The 23,002-nt window shown below is 56.3% G+C and overlaps 3 protein-coding genes across 24 annotated transcripts in view; all 3 read right to left on the minus strand.

The window, feature by feature from the left end:
- MRRF (mitochondrial ribosome recycling factor) overlaps positions 1–23,002 on the minus strand; it is a 217,363-nt gene that overhangs the window by 186,283 nt on the left and 8,078 nt on the right. The gene's annotated exons all lie outside the window — the stretch shown is intronic.
- MORN5 (MORN repeat containing 5) overlaps positions 1–23,002 on the minus strand; it is a 173,696-nt gene that overhangs the window by 142,622 nt on the left and 8,072 nt on the right. The window lies entirely within an intron of this gene.
- The window catches only part of DAB2IP (DAB2 interacting protein), a 238,113-nt gene that overhangs the window by 13,779 nt on the left and 201,332 nt on the right, over positions 1–23,002 (minus strand). For 14 of the 16 annotated variants that reach the window (XM_035555504.2, XM_035555499.2, XM_050714561.1 and 11 more), the window contains 7 exons: positions 20,263–20,817; positions 12,094–12,238; positions 9,929–10,073; positions 6,085–6,321; positions 4,363–4,564; positions 3,563–3,741; positions 1,104–1,977 (listed from right to left, as the gene is read on the minus strand). In XM_035555504.2, coding sequence (XP_035411397.1) covers positions 1,104–1,977; positions 3,563–3,741; positions 4,363–4,564; positions 6,085–6,321; positions 9,929–10,073; positions 12,094–12,238; positions 20,263–20,817 — 2,337 coding nt within the window. The remainder of the gene's footprint in view (positions 1–1,103; positions 1,978–3,562; positions 3,742–4,362; positions 4,565–6,084; positions 6,322–9,928; positions 10,074–12,093; positions 12,239–20,262; positions 20,818–23,002) is intronic. The other 2 variants (XM_035555497.2, XM_035555509.2) reach the window with 1 other exon arrangement.

A 23,002-nucleotide genomic window follows, 5' to 3' on the forward strand; every position in this document is an offset into this window, starting at 1 on the left:
CCCTCTGCACCTAACAAGCATCGATCCACATTATACAAATGTGGCTACGTGGCCAGCTTGCTAATGTCAGCGCTTATGAATCAATACAGTATGCACAGAACAGCTCCAGATCGGGCTGATACAATAGCCTTTAATGGGCAGCACTGCCACAAGGCCTCCACAGCTGCCTTGTAAGGCAGAGGTACTTACACCAGCTCTGCTGCTCCTCCAACGCTGTGCTGCTGGAAAGGAGCCTGGGCTGAGGTGCCGTGAGCTCTTGCCAGTTGTCCGCACTCTCTGGGTTTTGTATTACTTTTAAAACTCCTCCTTTGGGCACTGAGAGGCCCTACTGTGTTAATTTTCTACAGGGCTGTATCTGAAATGTAAAATGACTAAAGGAGCACTAGCCAAGCAATTTATCCATGCCAGGAAACCGGAGGGCCCTGGGTCTGTGACGTACTGCTTTCCATTTTAGCACCGTGAACAGTCCCATTCCTTTCTGTGCAGACCAGCACGTGCTCTGGGACCCGAAGCACTGTCGAGCTCTGCACAGCTGCAGCTTCACTCTTGATGGGGAACACGCTCCTTCCTTACCGCTCTCGCCTCCCCCGATGCGCTCCCAGGAGGGTCTAACAGAGAAATGAGTGTCCAGGGACACCAAGGCTGTGGTGGGACAGGAGCAGCAGCACAGAGAGTTGTAGATAAATGAGAAGATTAGCGCCTAGTCCAAGTCTGTGAGATGGGGCTGGGTTGACTATGGCATGGGATGAGAGCCTGTGCATGGAGAGGCAAAGCGGTGACGAGATGGTAGCACAGGACAGAGGCAGGGCTGCCGTCGCCCTCGTGTCTCTGCCACCTGCCACCTTGCGGCAGTCACACCCCAACGTGCCACACAGCGGGGAGAAAACCACGCGTCTGCGTCCCCTTCCCTGCAGGGCCCCTGTCCCAGGCCACGCTGGGTGCAAGAGCCAAGGTAGCACCATGGTGCTGGCACTGATGTAGTAACTTGAGGCCAGAACGATGTCCCCAGCAATCCCCAACAGCCGATTTCTTCTCCAAGTCCGTGGCCTGACCCCTGCCTGGCCCCGCCAACCCCCGGAGCTGTCACAGCCCCCCGAACTCACCTGTTTGTGCATCGTGCGCTGCTTCATCTCGGGGCTGTCGCCCTTGGAGGAGGAGGACTGCTGCCGCAGGCGGGCCCCGCTGCCGGGCCAGTCGGGCGAGGAGGACATCATGCTGCCGCTGGAGGGTCGCTGGTACTGAACCGTGTTCAGCAGGGAGGGCGGCGTCCTGCCCCGGGTGACCGGTGGCGGCGGCGGGGGCGGCTGGTCTATCCGCCTCTGCGGTCCCGCGCTGTTCTGGCGCGGCATGGTGGGCTGGCCGCCCTTCTCCGTCAGCGAGAGCTGCCGCCGGGCCAGCTCCCCCGTCCGGCGCGTGAAGTCCTCGCTGGCGGCGGGGCCGGCGAAGCCGTGCTTGTTGGCCGTCAGCTCCTCGCTGTTGCTGTGGGAGCTGAGCGAGCTGTGGCACTCGGAGCCGGAGTCGCCCAGGCCGCGAGGGGAGAGCGGCAGCCCGGCCGCCATCTGGTACACGGGGTTCTGGAAGGAGAGCGGCGCCAGCAGCTGGGGCCGGCCGGGCGCGCTCTCGCCGCTCGGCGTGGTGGGCGTCTGGCCCACCCGGCGCACGGTGGCCATGCCCGTCACGCTGCTCTGCTGAGTCCGTGCGGTCCATACGCCCTGCAACTGCCCGAGGGACGACTGACTGTCATTGAGGGAGTCGGCAGCGCCGGGCGCGTTGGCCCCGCTGTCCAAGAGCCGATTGTCCTGCAAGTCCACCATGGACAAACTCTTGCTGCCGTTAGACATCTGCACGTCGGGCTCATTGGCCTCTGAGTAACTGGAGCTTCGGGCAGGCGAGGGCTGGGCCCCAGCAGACCTTGTGACAAAAAACAAGTCCTTGTTTTCAGGGGTTGGAGATGGTAACCGGGTGAAATCTATCAGACTGCGGGGAAGTCAGTGCGTAAGGAAAAGGAGAGGAAAACAAAAAAAAAAAAAAAAAAGAAGAGTTGTGAATGCTGCACCAGAGCAGGAAAACGTTATCACTCAGAAGAAATCAGCGTGGCGCAGCTGTGCGGGCAGCGGACGTAGCCCAGCCCCTGCAGGGCACGGGGCCAGGCCCAGCTCTGTCTGTGCGTGGGGACGGTGCAGCAGGAGCAGGGGAACGGGGGGTGTGGAGGGGTCCGGGGTTCTGGGCACCCCTGTGGGGGCGGGCAGGGGAGCAGGGGGTGCCTCGCGTGGCAGAGCGGGCCGTGCTCTGCGGGAGGCATTGATGGGCTCGCTCTTGGGCTCTGCCTCGCCAGCCGCAGCCCGCAGCGTGCCGGCAGCACGGGGCTGAGCTCCCAGCTGGCCGAACCCACCCCGCTCCCTGATCTCTGCTCTGTGCCTGGGCTCTGAGCTCCTGGGGGCTGGCCAGGATCTGTACAGGACCGGGGGGGGGCTGATCCACACCAGGCCGCCAAGGGTCAGACAGAGCTGTAACAGCAGAGCTAAATCCTAGCGGTGGAAAGTTATCCACCCACTGCTCCTGCTGTAACAGATACATCCAAGCAATATTGATTTCTTGCAGACAGAAAGAAAGAGCTTTGCAGTAGCTTAATGTGAATACACCACTGATCAAAGATGGTGCATTGTAAGCAAGTATTTGGGTGAAAGCATACTGGTAGAGATCTTCCATAGCATTAGATTTAAATAACTGTACCTCAAGCTGGGAAGCATTAGAGATGAAAACTCTGATTAAAGCAAGTCCAGCTCCATTGCTGCCTTTCATTCCTAATTAAACTGTTAAGTATTATGTAGTTTCCACTTACAAACTATTTTATTAGCAGTGTCTTTCAATTTATGTGGGCTCTACTTTTCCAAAAACAGAAACATTTTAAGTCTGCAACAGTCATCCTTCCCATGAATGAAATTTGTTACATAATTAGGCCTAAAAGTGTGTTTGGTGACTGTCTGTGAATCACTGCTCATTAAAAGCACATGGTATTATAAAAACTGGATGGAGTGGATTGGAATTGATTGTTAGGCCTCTACAGCTTGGCCACTGTTAGAGAAATGTCCACATTTGGATCTCAGTGAATCCAGCACATACCCTACATCTTACAACGATGGGTAAGACCAATAAATCTTGCACATTCAGACAGCCAATGAACTCAGTGGTAGAACTCAGTGCTTTGAGGTCAGTATGAACAATCCCTCAAGCCCTCAAAGGATGAACATTTTGCTTCTGCAGCCAAGCGTCAAGAACTGAGCTCAGAACTGGCCACTTTTCCATTTCCCAAACCACATTCCCAGCTCTGGCTCATCACAGACCCAGGATGGAGCCATGTGCTTGCGCTACTGCCCACTGCTTTGTCTAGATTCAGAGCTGAACCACACCCAGTATCCATTTTGCAATTGAAAGCATTGCCAATGGATCAGGTAAGTCCACACCACGCCTTGTCCTGCCAGTCCCTGCAGGTGCTCAGGTTTTGGTAGTAGGTGAATACTCAGTATTTCCTTTGTGGCCAGGCCACCTCTTAGGCTCTTACCCAGATAAGTCATTCTCTATCACCATTTTCTGTAGCCCCACAGAGATGCTGTTGCCAGCGTTAGGAGTGGATGCAGTGTGATCGGCTGTGACTGAGACCTGCACGCAGGCTGGGTTACTGAGTGCCGAGTTGACATCCCTCAGGATCCGAGGCAGAGGCCCAAGCTTTGTTGCAGTGCCCTGGTAGAAAAAGAGAGCAGAATTACTACCACCATCTTGTATTTCTGCTAGAGAACTGTGGGTTCTGCCAGTTGCTGGACAGTCTCTTCAGTGAATTGTTAGCAACATTAATTTTCTCCATAATTTAACTCCACTGGCTGTCCCAGACATGTGGCTTCAGAAACCATTTGCTGCTGCGGGGCAGAAGGCAGCAAGCATGCTTAGCATAGTTCAGACGCCGAAGACAGCTGTGGCCAAGCCTGGTCCAGGTCTCCTGACAGAAATCCTTTTCATTAAAAATTAACCATTTGAATCTGCTGGGAAAAACAGAAGGGCCTGGCGTTCAGCAGCTCTGCCTTCTCATCCCACCAGCCACTTCATGCTCACCCCCAGTGATGAAGAGCAGAGGGGGAAAGCGATACTCACCTGCCCCCAAGAAGGCCAAGAAGGATGAGCTACTACAGCAGCACGTGCAAAGGCTGGGGAAGTGCTAAGGGTTAGTAACAGCGGTGCTGTGCACCCACACAGCTAACGGATGGGTACGGGCTGCACAAGGGGGAGGTGTGTGGTGTGCTGGGCCCCAGTGCCCAGCGCTGGCCAACTGTGCTTCCCTCCAGGCCTGTCCCTGTGAGCTCCCCGTACCTGCTCCAGCTGAGAAATGACTTCCCAGAGCAGCGAGTGCAAAGTGGACAGCTCCCGGCCCAGGTCAATGTAGCCTTCAAAGCCAGCTGTGTTTGAGATGGTTTCTGGATTGGAAATCTCCAGGAGAAATCTCTGCATGTTAGTCCATTCATGCTCCAGGAACTGATTCATGAAGGACATATATTCCTCTTTGCTGCCAAACCTATCAAGACAGCAACAGAAATCTCAGCTAAATCCTGTAAACAGAGGTGCAGTGAGCAGAACGAGCTGGTACATATGCACGTAAGAATGCCAGAGCCTTTCTGTGGCATCTGAACCCTTTCAGAGCCTTTGGGATCACTGGGTTGCTAACAAGCAGCTGGTACCCCACTGAACATGGAACCAAAATTAACTCCAGCCTAATCCAGCTAAGCCCTCATCAACATGGGACCTCAGCAGCAGAAATGGAGGTGAAACCTATAGAAACGAAGCTGTTCTTGGTGATGGGGTGTATCTTACTGCTGGTACAGCCTCCAGAAATAAGACACATCAGTGGAAATAAAGAAATCAAAATAACCAAGCCCAGTCACTTGGCTGAGGTGCAGTGAATGACGGCTGTGGGAGTCCCACACTCTCCCCCACTTCCCAGGCACTGAAGCTGGCCGCAGCCACGTGCTGCTGCCACCCTGGCACAATGGCCAGGCTGTTCTCCCCTCAGCCCTGCACACTCCTTCTGCCCTTCAAGCACTTCACGCAGCCTTTGTTCTCAGTTAGATGTCTTAGAGCACAACAGGGCCTCGTGGCTCAGTTGTACCAGCAGCACTTCACGTTGTGCTGTGACAGTGATTCTGCAAGGAGAGGCGTGTGAGCGGTCTGCAGGACAGCTCAGCCTCATCACTTTGGTTGACTAATGTCAGCTTAGTTAGAGGTTCCTTTCTGCAAAGTGCTGCAAATCTGAAAACCCTTTAGTTAGGGATTGGTCAGGAATATGGAGAATTTCTGTCATCTGGTGTAACACGCTGATTTGTCTTCCATCTGTGGTTGTGTGCATGCACGTGCACTCCTGGCTGCGCATGTGTACACTGAGCTAGTTCCCAAATCTAAGGAGCTTTAGAAGGAAACTGCCCATTCATGTTTTGGAAAGCTCATCGTTTTGTTATCAGAGCTCAGGATAAGTAGCTCAGAGCTGCAGCCAGTGGAAAGATTTTCAGAAATCTCTTGCTTTGTTTCCATCAAACCTACGGGCTTAGTTAGAAATTGATAGTGTCCCCGTCCTCTTTTCCTGCCATCCCCATTCAAACAACTGTGCTGTCGTAGCAGGGAAGGTCCCAGAGCTCCTGGGAGGGACAGAACAGCTCCCGAGCTACACACACCACTGCTGCTGTGCGGGTTCTGGCCCTGCTGGTGCCTCTGACGGGAGGCAGAGCTGATGCCATCAGCCTCTCCCAGCACAGCGATCACGGGACACATTTCCTGGCTGTGCCTGGGTGTTCCCGCTGCGACCCAGCCCGCTCCTCTGTGTGGTCAGAGCAGCCTGTTTTCCTGCTCATAAAACACGTGCTGTTTTGGAAACTTCACTGATCTCCCTGACCTAACAGTGAGGGAATGGGTCCCAGAGAGAGATGGGGAAAAACACAACAGGAAACAAGCAGGCCCTTTCCATCCAGGGAAGGAGCGGCCAGTGTGGGACCTTCCTTCCCCTTCTTCAGAGCTGGCCCCCCCCACTGCTGCAGCCCCGCTTACTTGGCGAAGTTGGCGAGGTTCTGGGTGACCTTGGCAATGAGGGTCAAAGTGCGCGCAGTGCGGTCGTCCGGGTACTCCTGCAGGAGACTGAAGAGGGAAGGGGACATGATAGCTGGGCACAGGAACCGCAGGAACAAGGAGGCACTGATCAGTCGCTCGCTGATGTCTGGGCGGCCACGGTTGCTGCATTCTTGTCTCCACGAGGCGAAAACTTCCTTGAGCTCCCTTGGGAAGACACTGAAATGACAGAAGGACACAGAGGGATGGTGAAGTTCAAGGCCAAGGTTTTTGAAGTGCCACAAAGCAGTTAGAAGCATGGTGTGTAGCAGCAGCCACGTGGTGTGACGCCCTGACCTTCTGCACCAAGGCAGAGTCCTCTCACCCCGCACATCAGCACTGCCACCCTCACCAGCCACAGGCTCTTCTCCTTGCAGTGCCCGTTAGGAGACTCAAACCACACAGAAAAGAAGCATAGAAAAAAACCCCGACAACTGGGAAGCCAGAGATACAAAACAAGCCGTGCAAAGCAGCTCAGCGCCACGTGAGGTGGTGCGGAGCATCCCAGAGCGATGGGGCACACCACCTGTGTGGTGCCCAGCAGCGTGGGACACCCTTGGTGGAACCACCGGGGGTACTGGGGTCACCAGCACAGCTGGTGCTCGGCTGTGCAAATTGCAGTACTCCTGTTCTAGCTCTTGGACCAAATCCCATGGTAATGAGGGCAAATGCAGAGCCCCACTGGAGTCACTCCAGCTTCGCAACCGCACCGAGCCCAGCCGGGCTTCCCAAGGCCCCGGAATTCTCCCGTGCCCAGCAGACGCCCGCCGCAGCAGCCCTTATCACCGCCAAACCGGCTGCCTGCTCTCCTCCCAGCTCCCTGCTCCCACCTTATCCTGTTCCCAGCACGGGTTATTTGTTCAGCTGGATCCTCCCACGCGGGAGCAGGCTGACAATGGGTCCCCAGTGGCCAGCAAGTCCCTGCTCCCGGCCCTTTCCCTCCGCCCCAGAGGCTGCTCTGGCCACGGCCACCGTCTTTGTTTGAAAGTCAGAACTGTTCACCTCCAGAGCCGGCTGGTCTAACAGCAGATCGAGGAGGGGGCAGACTCCATTTTAGGCCATAAATCTCCTTACCAAACAGCCATTTCACACGACGGTTTCCCAGTTTTGCTGCAGGGACTACGTGGGGTGAGCAAAGCAACGTGAGCTGGCTTCCCTGTGGGCCTGACTGCCCTGCGGCTGACCCTCACACTTGTTGGGAAGAGAAGGCCGCGCACGCTGCGCTGCCAGACCCCGTCCTGCTGCCCAGCACGGCGCGCTGCCACAGCCGATGTCCACCAGTGCCAGAACCAGGCGGGAGGCCCCAAACTGCACGAGCCTCGGAGCGAAGCACCCGGCTGAGCCACTGCCCCGCTGAGCACCGCACCGGCCGGTGACATGGCACGGCACGGCACGGCACGGCACGCTACGGCTCGGCCCCGGCAGCGGGCACCTGCCCAGCCGTCCTCCCAGCCCCGTCTTTTATAAATACCACTAACCAATGCCTTCGGCTGGAAAAGTTCCCCTCTGTCTTTGGCGTGATCCACACAATTGGACAAAGCCCTTTTACTTCACGGTATTTGCCCAGAAATAGGAGAATCCTTTAAGCAATTTAAGGCTTGAGTGATCAGGACAGGTTGTAGTTACTGGAAGTAACCCCCTGAAAACGCGTGCACCGGCTGCGTGCAGCCCGCGAGCACTGCTCGCTGCCACAGGCTGGGAGACCATAAAAGTTTAATTGTGGAGCAGCGGATGGGATTCAGTTAGCCAGCTTTATGTGACAAACGGGCCAGTAATTCATTACCCAACTTTCCAGTAACGACCTTCCACATGCTGAAATTCTGCTTACGCTGAAACTTCCCAGATGTCCAAATTATGTCATAATTATAACAATTTTCAGTTATTGTAAACCTCTTTCCTCTCTCCGACTCTCTCCGGCAGATGAGTATGCACACTCTGGCACTCTATTTAAAGCAAGACTGTTAGCTGTCAGGATACCTTGGCCAAGCCTGAGCACTCATTGTCAGCCCAATTAATCCCCAAGAACTGCTGAGCACAAAGGAGCGAGAGGGAACTGCTCGGAGCAGCAGCTCCGTTGCTCCAGCCTTCCTCCGAAAGGCAGGGCTGGAGGAACAAACTTCCCCTGCACTCGTGACTTTCCTTGGGTCACTTTCCAAGCCTATTTTTAGACTTACCTTTTAGTGCTGCTCTGGGTATTTTTGGGAAGATGCTAATTTGAACAATTATTATCCACTGGTGACTAAAAGCAGTGAATTCCTCCTGGGAGAGCAGGTAAGCACAACTCCTGAGTCAGAGAATTATTAATTGGCTCAGGATAAGGTACGGGCTACCTCCAACAAAATCTGCCCTTTTGCTTATTTGTGGTAGATAAAGGAAGTCGGAGCGAGCCTCTCGCTGCTTGTTCTCTCGCTGAGCAACATCAGGAGAAGCAATTCCCTTCCTTCCTGGCCTTGCAAGACAGCACACTCCAAATCCTGGGAGACTACAAATAATGAGTTTTCAGACCTTAATACAACAGCTGGGATAGGGGAGAAAATGAGAAGTTTTTACTATCAGAGACTTCCTTCCTCCAAAATGAGCCTTAGTTGATGTTACGCAACAACAGTGTTGCTACAAAACACATTAATAAAAACTAAGCTCGGACTTTTAACCAGGACGACTGCAAATCCAGCAGTAATAATTTTTTTTTTGTCAGGACAAGAATCTTGTGGTCTGCTAGCAAGAAGCAGAAGGAAAACGTTTTTATTCCTCAAGGTAAGGAAGGTCACCAGCTCAATTCTTCCCGTTCCTTGCAGGCACCAGCTGTAACAGACCCAAGGACGGGACGGCGGGCACCAGCACGGCCACCTCCAGCACGGGACACCAGACACCCCACTGCCTCACCCCAGGCAATTTTGTATATTGAGGCCTGTCCCAACTCGTTGCCAGAACCTTTACCCTGAGCGCAATCAGCGAGGACATGCCTCCAACTGCATACCAGGCCTTGGGCCAAGGAGGCAGGGAGCTCCCCACGGCTGCCCCGAGGGCCGGGAGAGAGCGGGGTTAACCCGGAGGAATGCGGGACGCGGAGCCAAACAGGCCCCGAGCATCCTCCTGCTCCTCGCCCCAGCACTGCCGCAGGAGCACATCTGCCTCAACGCAAGCTCCCTGCGCTGCTGCAGCTCCCTGACAGGCACGAGGAGTGCCACAGGGCCTGCGGGCAGGGTTTCAAAACTCCACCTGATGCTCTGGTGGTCAGACTGGCACCTTATTCCTCGACCCCACCGCCCTGTCCCCGTGTCTGTGCTGCAAAAACCCTCCACCAGGCACCGAGAAGAGGCGTGACGGGCAGTCGGTAGCTGCTGCCTCCACAGAGCAGATAATCCACGGCTGGCCTGGGGGTAGCCACGGCTGCAGCTGGCACGGGATGGCAGCAGGGAAGGGGTCCCATGGCCCCACACCCTTCGTGTGCCCTGAAGGCGCCGGGGGACGGCGTCCCCAGGCTAAAGCAGCTCAGCAGAAAATCTGTCCTTGAAAACTCGTTCCTCTGCCTGCCACAGCTCTGCCATTCCTGCGTCGAAGGAGACGCCGCGCATGTCCGCAGGCGCACCCGCGGGTGTGCCACCGTGGCAGCACCCACACAGCTGCCGTGCTCAGCCCCGTGCCTTTCTCCCCAGCCCCAGGGCAGCCCCAGTCGGAAGCCAGCGGGACGGCTTCGGGTGCTGCAGGGGTGGGCAAGGCCCAGGGCTCTCCCTCCACAGCTCCCACAAGCTGCCCGACAGACGCAGGCTGCTCGCGGGGCACTGACCAGTAGGAGTTGATGATTTTGCAGAAGGCCAGCTCGCAGCACATCTTCAGGTTGCTCTGATGTTCGGGAAGGTCCGAAGACGAACACTTACTGGGATCCACCTCACAGTTTTCATCTGATTCGTACAGAGCCTTGATGAATTCCCCTGTAAAACAGACAGTCAGTGACGGGTTTTGGAGGTGCAGTCAGCAAGCAAGGCAGCCTGTGAGCCCCAGCGCCCGAGCAGCTGCCCCGTGCCCCATCGCGCTGACCCAGCAGCGCAGCTCCTCCTGCAGAAAGGCCCCGGCCTCCTGGCGAGCACGCTGGCAGCTCTGCCCTCGGGCCTCTGCGCTGCTGCTCCCCAGCTGCCCTGCCAAAAGGCCGGGCAGTATTAATTAAATTAAAATTAAATTAATTAATTAAAGTATTTCCGTGAGTTTCTCTGCACTCCTGCTGGCTGCTCGGCCACCCCTCGCCCTGGCGGGCTCACAACCCGGGGCGTTGCCAGCTCTCGTGCCACCCCGGGGTGCTGCGGGCACAGAGCAGCGCGGCGTGGGCTGGGGGCACTCCCCACTGTGGCACGTGTCCGTCCGTCGGGAAGGGCAGCTGTCTGTCCGGGCTGCACACCGCAGGCAGGGGAGGCTCGGGGAGGGGATGGCAGGGAGCAGGAGGGCCTCGCACAGGGACCTGTGGGGCTGGGTGATGCCCTGGGGACAAGGTTTGCTTTGGTTATCTTCTAATTCCTTTCGGTTTGCTCACCTCCCAGTTCCTGACTGTCCTGGACTTTCCCATCCTGCTTTTTGTCCACCCTAGTCTGCATTCCTCCCCTTCCACTGCCAAAACAGATTTTAATTATGTCCCGGAGAGCCTCTCCAATGTATTTTCAGCTCTGCCAGGGAGCTCTGGAGCCTCTCTGCTTGCCCGCAGGTGATGCCTGCTGTTATTACCCGGCCCTATTACTCGGTTGTGCTTCATGGTTTGAAGGAAAGCACTATGCTGCATTGTGCTGCCTTGTGACACCGACATGAATCATTTCATGACAAAAGGGCGACACAGGATCCGTGCCCCGAACAGCTCGCAGGGACTGCGGGCTCCTCCGGTACGAGACGGAGCTGGCTCGGCAGCGTCTGCACCGAGCCCTCAAAGGGGAGCGTTACGAAATTCTCTGCCTTCATTAATCTCCCGGCTTTTTAGAAATTTTATGAGGTAATCTACTTACAGGCTTGCCTTCAACCAGAAGGCATTACAAGGCAGAAATAAGTAACAGTCCCTCTCTTCTGCTGGTGGGCCATCTGACTGAACTGGCTCAATGATCTCCCCGTCCCCAGCTCCACCAGGTGACTGTTACCTCAACGAAGTACTTACACTTTCTTTGGTCCTTGTTAAAATTACACCAGTCCACTAGTAGGAACCTAACACACCGAAAAATGAGCAGGTCGATAGGAGCACTGCTCATCCTACTGCAAGGACGTGCATAAAACCCAGCTGCCTTCGCCGAGTGTACGCCACAGAGGCAGCCCCCCCGGCCTCGCACTGTGCTGGCTGCACGCAGCAGCGCTGCCATTCCTTCCTGACCTGCCCAGAAGCGGAACCTCTCATTATTTTCATTTGCATCAGGAGAAATATTTTTGGAGCCATAAGCATAGCCAGCCCTTTCGGAAAAGCACCAGGAGGGTTCCCAGCGCCATCAGGGAGGCGACTCTCATCACTGCAATTTGGGAGATTTCATCTGACTGCTGCGAGGGGCGGGGGGAGCGTCTCCGGCTGGGGCTGTGCAATCAGGGGAGGGATTCAATCAGCCTCCGTGACACTGCCAGAGCTCAGACAGAAGACTTGGCAGACAGCATCGTGCCTTCAGCTACCTACTTGGTACCTCCTCTGAAAGCAGATCAGCGCACCAGCTCGGCAGCGACCTTCACCCGAGAGCTGAGCGCCGCCCGCTGCGGCCGCCCCGGCCCCGGGCCCCTCTGCCAGCCCCGGCAGCAGGCGCTGGGCTGCGGCGCTCAGCAGCCAGCTGTGTCTCAGGCAGACGGCACACGGGTTCAGGCTTCTCTTGCGCTGTGAGAGAAACCCTCTGCCAGGTAAGCGCCAGCACCTCTGATGGCCACCGGGCCTCAGCCGTGGCCCCGCACCGTGAGGAGCAGCCGGCAGCTCGCGGCAGAGCCCCGCCACCCCTCTGTACGTACCTAAGGCATCTTGCAAGTATTTCTGCCCCACCAGCTTCAGGTATTCTTCGATTGCTTTGGTGGCTAGCGTGTTCTCCCTGAAAATGAGATGCTCATTCTCACCACAGCGATCAACTTCAGACATCATCAGGTCAGTCAAGAAATCCTGGAAAGCAAAGCCCACGGTGGGTCACCAGGTCCCGACACGCTGTGTGCAGCAGGGCGGGCAGCTCTCCCCGCCTCCAGCACCTCCCTGCGGCGCAGGAGGGGGCGAGGTGCCGCGGTGAGCCCCTGTGCCCGCTGCACTGCCGCCAGCCTGACTTCTCTCCTGCTTCTCCGACCCTCGGAGAGTCGAGAGGAGAAATCAGTCTCCGGGGAGTTACAACTTTTGCACCCCAAAACGATCCATTCCACGCCCGCACCGCATTTGCCCCCGCATCAGTGACAGCTTTCAGGGGGGGGTCTCCTCTCAGCCTCACGTTTTGTGGGTGAAATCTTTTCTCCGCTGCTAAATGTGGCCACATCGGTATCCAACTGCACTGGGTGCAAAAGCGGGGCATGCTCCGATGTCACCGGCTGTGCCCCACGGCTCATGGCTGGGAATCAAGCCCGTAATAGGCATCGAGATGCTCCCGTGTCCCATTTCCTCAGTACTCATGGAAATAAACAGCACTGCTACAGTGCGCGTTTTGGGCACATTTTGGGTCTGATGTGCACAGAGCCAAATACCGTGCAATTTTGTCATCCGTGCTGCACAGCAACGGAAGGGGGGAGCAGGAGCAGCGTGCACGCTGCCAGCCGCCCTGTGCACCGGCCCGGGCTTTGAATTGCAAATGCTAACAGAAAGCCAGCACCTAAGAGTGAGCTCCGCGTCTGCTTCAGCAGCGGTGTTGTTAACTGATCGGAGAGGGTCACGCAATTCCCTGTGCATTCTGCTAAAAATCCACTACGTGGTGCGAGCTGTAGCGCCGCAGCTCGCGTTAATGCAGAAGAAACGCCGTCCAGCTCCTCGTGCTAATACATATTCAGTTCCTGTTCTCCGCGCTGCTAATGGGAAAATCGGCTGCTGAGCCAGGTGCTGGGCCCGGACGACCTCCTCCCAGCCGGCACCGCTCGCCTCGATGGCAAAGGGAAAGCGGGCTGCTGGCACCCTGCAAGCCCTGCGCATTAAACCTCGTACCGAGTCCCCGTGCAGGAGACAGCAATGTTGACACACCGTTTCACTGCCATAACCAAGGGCACCTTTTTTCAACCACCCTCCTCTCGAACCCAATAATCTGCGCAGTAATAACCCTTCACTAAGAAATTCTCCTTCATTTGTCAGAGCGTGCGAGACGTAACCCATTGCTGGGCACGGGCAGCAAGAGCACCCGGAGCTGCTGCGCGGAGGTGCGGGTGCTGTCCTCGCCGTCCCCACGCGGTGTGGCACGGAGTGCAGCTCCCAAGCCCCCAAAGCACCGCAGCCACGACTCCGAACCCCTTGGGAGATACGGGGACACCCGGGTGCCATACCCTGCCAGGGTGTTTGCGAGAGAGGCACTTGCTCCATCTGTCACAAGGGTGCCCTGGAAACCTCAGGCTCATGCTGAGACCCCCTCCTGGATCATCCCAGCACCAAACCAGTGACCTACAGCCCTTTGTTACTGGGCTTCTGTCCCAGACGAAGGAAGCCCGGGCTGCAGACAGGTTCCCCTGCCATCCAGAGACGGGCTGGGGGTCGGTGGGCTGGCAGCCCTGCAGCTGCTGCCGCTCCGGTCCCTCCTGCTCCCCACGGGGCCGTGGCTGGGACCGGCGTGCTGCCGCCACCTTCCCAGAAGAGCCTCCAAAAACCCAGAGAAGCAGCTTTTGAAGAAGATGTCACTTGCATTATTTCTTTGACCAGAAGACCGCCCTCCCTGCAGCCCGCTCTGTCTGCGGCGCGCAGGCAGCTGCAGAGGCACGAATCCCTCCTGGAAGCGAAGCACGCGCCTCCCGCCACGATTTTCTCTCACTTTGCCTCTTTTATCATCCAAGCTGGAATGAAACTTTAAACCCCTGCTCAAATCCCTTTAGCTGCTATCTGGGTACCTCCATCACCTTTATCTTCCCGGGTCTCTCCCAGTGTGCGTTTCAATTCCAAGCCACAGCTCAGGATGACACAAGGTGCTGATTCTTAATTAGCAGCCGCTGACCTTGGCTTTGCTTGATTCTCTTTCCTGTCACTTTCCCAACATACTAATTATCTCCGAACACCGAGTTTTACAGCTCCTCTTACCAAGGGTTAGGTTTTTCCTTCCCCTGTCAGCTGCGGACCCGCGCTGCCTCCCCCCGCCGACCACACGCGTGGCCGCAGAGCTGGGGTGGGACACGGGGACACGGGACATGGGGACACGGGGACGCGGTGCCAGCTCCCACGCAGAACCCAGCTGCCAGCAGGGCCGCCGAGCTGTGGAGACCCAGACGCCAGGTTCTAGCCAGCAGCCACGTGAATTCTGATGATTTTAGCTAAGCTGCAGAATTTACTAGAACTAAAAACGAGGCAAAATTCCAGTTGTGTGCGACTCGGCGCGAAGCCAGGGAAGCTCCCTCTGAACCCCCCGTGGCGGTCCCCATCCCATGCAGAGATGGGCCTCGTGGCTCTGCTCCATCACATCCCGCGGTCCTGTCCCCGGGCCGTCCTCCGGGCCTTGCCTTCCCTCCGCACACGGAAGCCGCAGCAGCTCCGGAGCTCACGCCCGCTGCCTCTGCCTCAAGCACGGCAGCAGCCAGCACTCGGAAGACACAAACGGAATGCAAATAGTTGTCGGATCCCTCCGGGGGCTTCGCTCACCCACATACACGGCTCTGAATAAAATGCAATAACTAGAGCCAATAAAACTCCCTGTTTCTGAGCAGCAGAGATCAGCGGGGGGCTGTTTTTAGTTAGGGCCCCTGGCAATGGAAGAAAATAAGATGCTTTATTTCATTACATCAGAGTTGAGAGGGGAAGGAAGAGGTCTACAGTAAAAATTAAGGGCTGTAGCGGCGTTCCTCAGGCTTGCTCCCGTGTTTATTTTAAGGATATTTGCTTCAGTCTGGACACCGCTGAACCTGTGCAGCTTCAGCCGCTGCACACACAAAGGGGAGCAATTCATAAAGAAATGCCGAGCATGACGGCGCCAGGCAGCGCTGCTTCCCAGCACTTTTTCAAGTACCCCAAGCAGCAGCCACTGCAGCACGCGCTGGTGTGAGGCTGCTGCTGCAGTCCTGCCACAGACACCCGCACGGCTTTGGCTGCCGCACAGGCAGCCCCACGGCACCGCTGGTCCCAGCTCCAAGGGGCCAGGGCTCAAAGACCCCACCTCGAGGTCTGCCAGCGGCAGCCTCCCCCCGCCCAGCGCCGCCCTGCAGCCCGTCTCACCGCACCCTCGGTCACCGCACCCTGCCCCGAAGCACCGGCGGGGCCGGGTTTGCTCCACGTGCCTCGCTGCTTTTCATATTCCTCCATCCCTGCGGCGTAGCCCGAAAACATTTCCGTTTTCCCCTGGGGTGAGCTTCAGGTGCTGCTTCTGCTGCCCTACCTGGGTGGATCCTCCCTCGTGGGCTGGAAACCTGCCCCGACCCCTGCCTCCTGCCTCGGCCCTCCCGCAGGCCATCGGGGCCGGGTGACTCCATTTGGGGCTGGGTGACTGTCAGCTCGGTGCTGCCTGGGGACACCAAACTGCTGCCCGAGGAGCCTGGAAGGAGCAAACAGACAGAGCAGCCATCCCAGAGGCGGCCTGAGACTGGGAAGGCTCGCTGAAGGTGAAGGCCACAAGTGTAAAACCAACAGCTGCTCACGGGAACGGCCCTTCGCTGCCATGTCAACAGGGCCAAGCAGTCGGACAGCGGCGCCAAGAGCCTGCGGAGGGCTCCACGCAGGTTGTGCAGGAAGGACACCGCACCCTGCACCCGGGGAAGGTCCCTGCAGCCCCGCAGGCAGGGCAGAAGGGGGCCAGCAGCAGCAGCAGCACCTCTGTGCGGGGGGTGCTGCTCCCCCCCAGTCCGAGGGGCGGCTGACTGGGGGAAAGGAGGTTCCCCCCATCGCAAACCTAATTAATAGGATTGCCTTAACCTTAAGAGGATTGGGTTGATGAAGGCAGTAAGATTACTGCTGGTTTCAAAGAGCAGCCCAGAGGCCAGCTGGGCAGGGGTGAAGGAAGCACCAGGAGGCGGCGGGGCTGCAGGCGGACGAGTATCAGACACGCGTAAGCATCAGTGGCCAAGGAGAGGGGAGGGATGCGCTCATAAAACCGACGAAAAGCTTTTTTAGCTGGATTGTGGCTGCCATAAAGTATTATTAGAGAGAGAAATTCTTTGCGGGGGACAACAGAGCTGCTGCCAAGCGTCACCCAGGGCTGAAGGTGTGCAGCACCCTGGCTTTGCAGCTGCTGGTGCAGGTAAGCGGGCGGTGCTCCGGGAGGGGACCCCGAGCCCCGTGCTGCTGTGCCCCCCTGCCCCCTGCCCCCAGCAGCTCCCCGTGCTGAACCGGGAGCCTCCAGGAGAGCTCCCGCAGCTGGACAGGCGCTTGCAGGCACTCCTGCATGGTCCCTGCAGCATCCACACGAAGCAGCAAAGCACCCACATGGCCAAGGGGAGTGCGGCTGCAGCGGTGCTGGCGCAGAGCAGAGGCTCCAGCAGCCTCGCCATGGGCTGTGAATGCATCTGCTGTAAATGCATCTGCTCAGGGGAAGCAAATCCTCACGGCATAAACAAATAGGGACACATGTTTATCCTTCACTCCATTCACACCATAATAAATATTTATTTCAAGCGAGCAGCTGGTTAGTCAGAGCTTTGTCTGATGCCGGGTTTCATCTACCAACCCCTCGGACGAGAACATTTTTCAAGTGTATTTATGGTTACGAGCTGAGCTCCAAAAGCTGTGAGGTAGCCCTGAAACAGACAGATACAAGGGAAGTACTCTGCAGACACCGACGTCCCCGGCAGTCCCACGGGGGAAGGATGCAGCCTGCCCCTCCACGCCCACATCACACAGCCCACATCAAGCGGGGCTAATGGCAGGGGGAGCACTCCCACGCCGTGCAGGGCAACAGAAGTATCTTTAATTAGGACTTGGTGTGTTTCGTCTGTGGGTTGCAAACACATCAAGCAGTTAACTCTCTCTCCACACCCTCACAGGTAACATTTCATCAGATGGAAGACGGGAGCACCCAACGAAGGGAGGACGGGTGCCGAGAGCCCGGGTGCCCCTCCTGGCACAGCCCTGCCTCTCCAGGCCCTACAAACGGAGCAAACGGGGCCTGTGCCGAGAGCTGGGCAGGTTGCGGGTGGCCGTCAGACTTTCCAGCGGGCCGGGGCAGCTCCCCGCCAGGCTGTTGGCACTTTATCAGAATGCTTTTCCCCTTTCCCTCCACCCCGCTGCTGCCTTGGTGGCTGCTCTGGGTTTTCCAGGCGTGCCCTCGCGTGGCACCGCGGGGATGAAGCTTTTCCCTTTCCCAAGCAGAGATCAAAGCAGGCACGGCCTCTGTCTCCAGGGAGGACTCTCTGCTTTCATTTCCCACCTTTTAATCTATTGCGATACAGAAATGAGGCCCAGGATGATGCAGATATTTAGGGAGAAAATGAAGCTGCAGCCACTGCCCCGGCCACCCACGCTCCTTTTGGCAGACGGGACCGGCCCTGCCTCTGGCTTTGACGAGCTGCAGGTAACGAGCCCTGGCTGGGGGGGGACAGGGGGCACTGCCAAGGAGCAAGGGGCACGGCCCCGCAGCCCGCTGAGCCCCGGTGAGGGATTACACCCCACTTAGCACCGATCGCTCCAGGAGAAGAGCGCCTCGGACAGCGCAAGAGCAATTAGCTGCTAACGCGTCCTCGCAGATAACCCACCGGACACTCGTTTCTCACTCCAGCTGTAATTGCTGCTTCAGCGCCAGCTACAGCGGCCAGGAGCCGCAAGAAAACCTGGATCGGCGAAATAAATTAGTGGCTGCCGATCGCCAACGCTGTGCTCTTCGGCTCGGAGAGGGCAGGGGCGAGCTGGGGGGGGCCGCTGGCAGCACCCCTGCGCCCCTCTGCCTCCACCTCCACCCCGCCACCCCTCGCTGCCTCCTGCCAACAGAACCAGGGGCCAGGCAAACCCACGCGGGGGCAGCCCCCCAGTTTGCTGCCGGAGCCTTCACACACGGGTGTGATAAAACCGGCACGGCCCACAGCGGTGCCTTGCTGCCCCCACAGAGCCTTCCTGGGCACACCCCTGTCACGCAGGCAGGGTGGGTGGGTGCTTTCCTCTCCCATTCATTTTTTTTATTATTATTTTTTACCTTGCTTCTGTTTTTTCCCTTTCTCCGCTCATCCAGCTCCTCTAGGAAGGACGCGCCACCCGGCTCCCATGCTCCAGTAACTCCTGCTGCTTTGACAGTTCTCTCAACCCCGTGCTAATGCTGATGGCAGATGACAGGCGGGGAAAGCAGAAGCTCCATTTTAGGGGACAATTCATCAAGTCTGTTTACTGTTTGCTGTGTCCCCCGTGCAGAGCCTCTGGGATCCCAAGCGCTGGCGCGGACACGTGTCTGGAAACGCACTTGCTCTCTCCTCAGCCTCTCCAGCACCGAGAGGAGAGGAAGAAGCAGGAGCAGTGACAAGACTCACGGAGACTGAGATCAGGGTGAGGACACCTTCTGCACCAAAACCCCGCACAGGTCCTTCCTGGCAATTTCACCGCGGCCCCAGCGCCGGCAGAGCTGCAGCGAGGGCAGCCCGGGATGCAGCGAGCAGCGGTGCCAGCAGAAGGCAGGGCCGAGCTGAGCAAGCATGCGCCGAGCGCGGCACAGCCCCGCACGGGGAGCGAGGCAGGGCACACACCTGTGATGCTCTCCCGACACAACCACCCGAGCGGGGTTGCGCACACCGTGAGCCGCTTCTGCCCCCTCTGAGTGTCCCAGCCCCGTGCTGCGCCCCTCACTGCACACCCCAATGCCCCGTCCTGGGCTCCAGGAGGCTCCGGGCAGCTACCGGCACTGCCGCAGCAGCAGGCCCGGCCTCGCAATCCTCTCAGCGAGCTTTTCCTGCCTTGAACTCGACCAGGAGGCCAAGCACTTCTCTGTACGACAGACGGTAATTAAATCTCATCCGTGAACCCTGCCACGATCCCAGGCAGCAGCGGAGGCTGCAGGGGAAGCGTCGAGCCTCGCAGCTCCCCTCAGGTGAGCAGCTCACAGCTCAGTGCTGTAAGAGCTTTGGAAATCTCGTTCTTCCCCAGCACCCCACTGCAGAGTTCAGGGAGATGTTAACAGAGGGAACGCTGATGCTCCCACTCCCTCCGTCCTGCATGCGGCCACACTGTGCCACTCAGGGGGACGCAGCAAGGATGCTCTGAGGCAGATGGGCCCCGCGACTCCACGCCGTGGGGCAGGGAGCTCGGCGCTCGCCTGTGCTCTCCAGTAAGGGCGTTTCCAGCTCTGCTCATCTGCCCTCGTTCTCACCAACCAGCCACTACCAGGAGTAAATCCCACTCCCTGCCTCTTCCTGGCTCGTTGCTTCCCCGGACCTGGCAGAGGATTCCCAGTCATGAAGGATATTCACACAAAGTGGCCCAATAAAGTGAATTTCCACCGTTCACAAATTGGCCAGCATCAACTCCCCGGCACCTCCTGCCTGGGAGCACCCCAGAACCCTTCCTGCACTGCTGCCCCCATCACGTCTCCCTTCTAAAAGCATCAGAACAGACCCCAGGGGCTCAGAGCTTGCTCAGAGGCAGGCATGCCCGGAGGCACACTTTGCTCTGAAATTCTCATGGCACCGTCCGCGCCCGTGTGCTGCCGCAGTGCCGGGTGTGCGGCAGAGCAGCCGTGGGGAACCTGCTGTGTTTCCACAGGAACGCCCAGCACTGCCGGCTGCTTCGCTTAAGCCAATGTTGCTTACATTTCGCCCCCGAAAACTGCCTTCTTGCTTGCTTTTATGTTTGTGCTGGTTTACAGAGTAAGAGTCTGGCCCCTGAGCCTCCACAAGTAGGGAAAAAGGACTTGGGTTGGTATCTTGTGGTCCCCCCGACCTCTTTACTAATTAAGCGATTCACACTGCACGTGCTACCGACTTGTTTGCAATTAAAAGCAAAAATCGCAGTGTATTAATGATGGCTGAGCCCAACCAACGTGCTGACTCCCTACAGCCCACCCCAGGAGACTGCCCCTGCTCATCTCTCGTGGGAGCGTGCGGATGCCGCAGCCTTACCTTGGCCTTGCCTGTGCTCTGCAGGATGTGCACCAGCGCGGACGCCATCTCCTCTTTGCTCTTCACGCTCAGCGAGGGCTCCAGCACCGAGCACAGCACCATGTAATTGTTAGTGATGTACTCGGCAAACTCCTTGTACATCTCCATGGGAAGGATGCTCATACTCTGGTAGCGTGACTTGATGCGGATCATGGGCCCTGGGGACTTGCCCTTCCCGGGGTTGGGGCTGACCACGGGGTACCATTTCTCCACAAACTGCCGGCCCGTGACGGAGCTGACAGGGATGTTCACTTGTCCAATGAAGTTGGTCTTGTCCTTCTTTTTCTTCTTGTCAGTCTCTTTGTATAAGTGCACCGTAATGTTTTTGAGCGATGGGAGGTTATTAAATTCAAAGTGCTCCCCCCAAAAGACATTATCAGTTTTCAATTTACAGGTAGTTCGTGCATAAAGAACGTCATCCAGGCATAATTCACACAAGTACTTTTTCTTAGCTGGCAGGTCCTTGGCTTCAATAATCCATAACTTTAACATATTCTCTACCCTTCTGCTGTTGTCCTAAAAAAAAGATGCAAAGAAAAAAAGGTCAAGAGTAAAAAAAAAAAACAAAGCCACGCACAACAAAACTGGAGATATGAGTTAATTATTTTGGATGGGCTAAATGAGCAGAAGCTTAATTACATTTTATTTTAAGGAAATACTGGCTCTCAGGAATTTGCATAATAATGCTACTTATGTTAATTTTCCAAATATCACCATGCTCTCCATGTCTGCTGGTGCCAATTAATAAAGGAAACAAGGAAGATAAAACCCGTCCAAATCATAGATGTACCATGTCCAATTCACTGCCAAGAGGACCTCTAAGGTTCTTTCAGGTTTCTTTTCTGATAACTACCGGCTTGTGCAAAACAGAAGCTACGTTACAGGTACCACAAAACCACCTCCCCTCGCAGGCCAGCCGCTTTGCAGCCGCACTGGAGTACATTTTCTGGACTGTACCAGAGCAACAACAAAGGGATCTGAACGCACACTCAGGGATCACCTCATCCGTGGCTGGAACACAACCACCTCTGGCATGGGAAGAGGCTTTTGCAAAACTTCACAGTATTTTAGGGCACAGGTCCAGAGCATTGAACTAAAACATCAAGAGGAATTATGGGACACAGAGTGAGTCACACAGTGGAATCGTTACAATTCAGAAATAGAAATTTGGCTTGGTATCATTTAAACAACAATGCAGCAAAGGATACCGCGGCTCTTCAACGGCTCCCCAGTGATGCTGACCTCGCCCTGGAAGCGCATCCAGGGGCATCTGCTGCAGCGGTGACTAAAGAGATAAAGCACTTGCAGCTGAACTGCTCCCGGGGCTGCAGTAACCTGTTTTGTCTAGGAGCCCTCACTGAAACAGCAACCGTGGCTTCCCCTGCTCAGCTTCGGAGGCTGGGCAGGAACGTTTCTGCTGGGAGCCCACAATGGGGTACTGTAGGTTCAGGAAGTACACACAGGAACTACACAAGAACATTGAATTCCTGATAGAAATATCAAGTCAGATACTGAGAGTTTATTGTCTACGAACTCAAACAAAGATGGAAAGTTAGCCATCAGCTAATGGCATGTTTCGAGATGAGGGCATCTTTCCAAACGAATTTCCACTGAACACCACATCTCAAAGCCATACTGACGTGTCCAGCCCTCCCTCACATTCCCAGGACTTTTCTCATGGCGTGACGCTCCAAACCTCACACAGCTCTTTCAGGACATTATCGCCAGGCTGCTGCGCTCAGAAAGCCACTGGAGCCACTGAGCTGCACGTGCAGGAACACGCTGCTGGGGGCAGAAGCCCCCTCTCTCCTCTGCCACTCCCATTCTGACACTGAAGGAAATCTCTTATCCCAAACTAGGCACAGTGAACTCAGACACGGATAGCTCCTTTAGCAGCCTGCCAGGCCCAGACCTAACCCGTACGCAGTTGTGTGTCTGATGCCAGGGATGAATTTAGAGGATCCCATCATTTGTGTCTTCTCTGATCAGCAGAAAATGACTTGTTGATGGAGCTCATCAGCTGTGAAATCCTGCAGCTGATTAGTCCTGATCAATCTTTGTTAGCTAATTCCAGCACAGAGAGGGAGAAGCAGCTGTAGACTTTATTTGAGGATGTACTTAAGTCTTAGTGGGCCATAAAAACACATATTGGGTGTCCCTGTGTTCAGTGAAGAGAAAGATTTGCTTCTGGAGATCTCAGACGGGATGGTTTCGCCACCCTCAACTGCCTGTAAAAGTGAAGGCTACGTTCCACTACTGCCTCAAAGAACGCACTGCCATGTGCCACCTGAATTTCTCCATCACTACAGCAGACACTGCAAGTACTACCAGAGTCAGGAGATGTGATACGTGAACTTCAGACTATTCAGTCTTGTAACTTTGCTGGCAGCTACCGGCCATCTGTCCCAGCACTTCTGGGAGGTGGGAAGTCCTACTTGAGCGGCAAGTATCATTAGTACAGAGCAAGACTGAAGATTCTTCAAGTCTGATCATTTCACAGCAACAGCTGAAGCAGCATGTGCTGAGAAAAGAGGAAAGAAATAATTGGCACTTTCACGTAAATATAATTGTGGAAGAAATGGAAATATGGAAAAAGGCTGACCCACAATTACACTTACTCACTAAAATGACAATACGTCCCCTGCTGCTACTATGCACTGGGCTATAAAATGTAATAACGAGGAACTGAACTATAGCAGAG

The sequence above is a fragment of the Cygnus atratus genome, chromosome 19 (genome assembly GCF_013377495.2).
Source record: "Cygnus atratus isolate AKBS03 ecotype Queensland, Australia chromosome 19, CAtr_DNAZoo_HiC_assembly, whole genome shotgun sequence".
NCBI classification, from domain to species: Eukaryota; Metazoa; Chordata; class Aves; order Anseriformes; family Anatidae; genus Cygnus; species Cygnus atratus.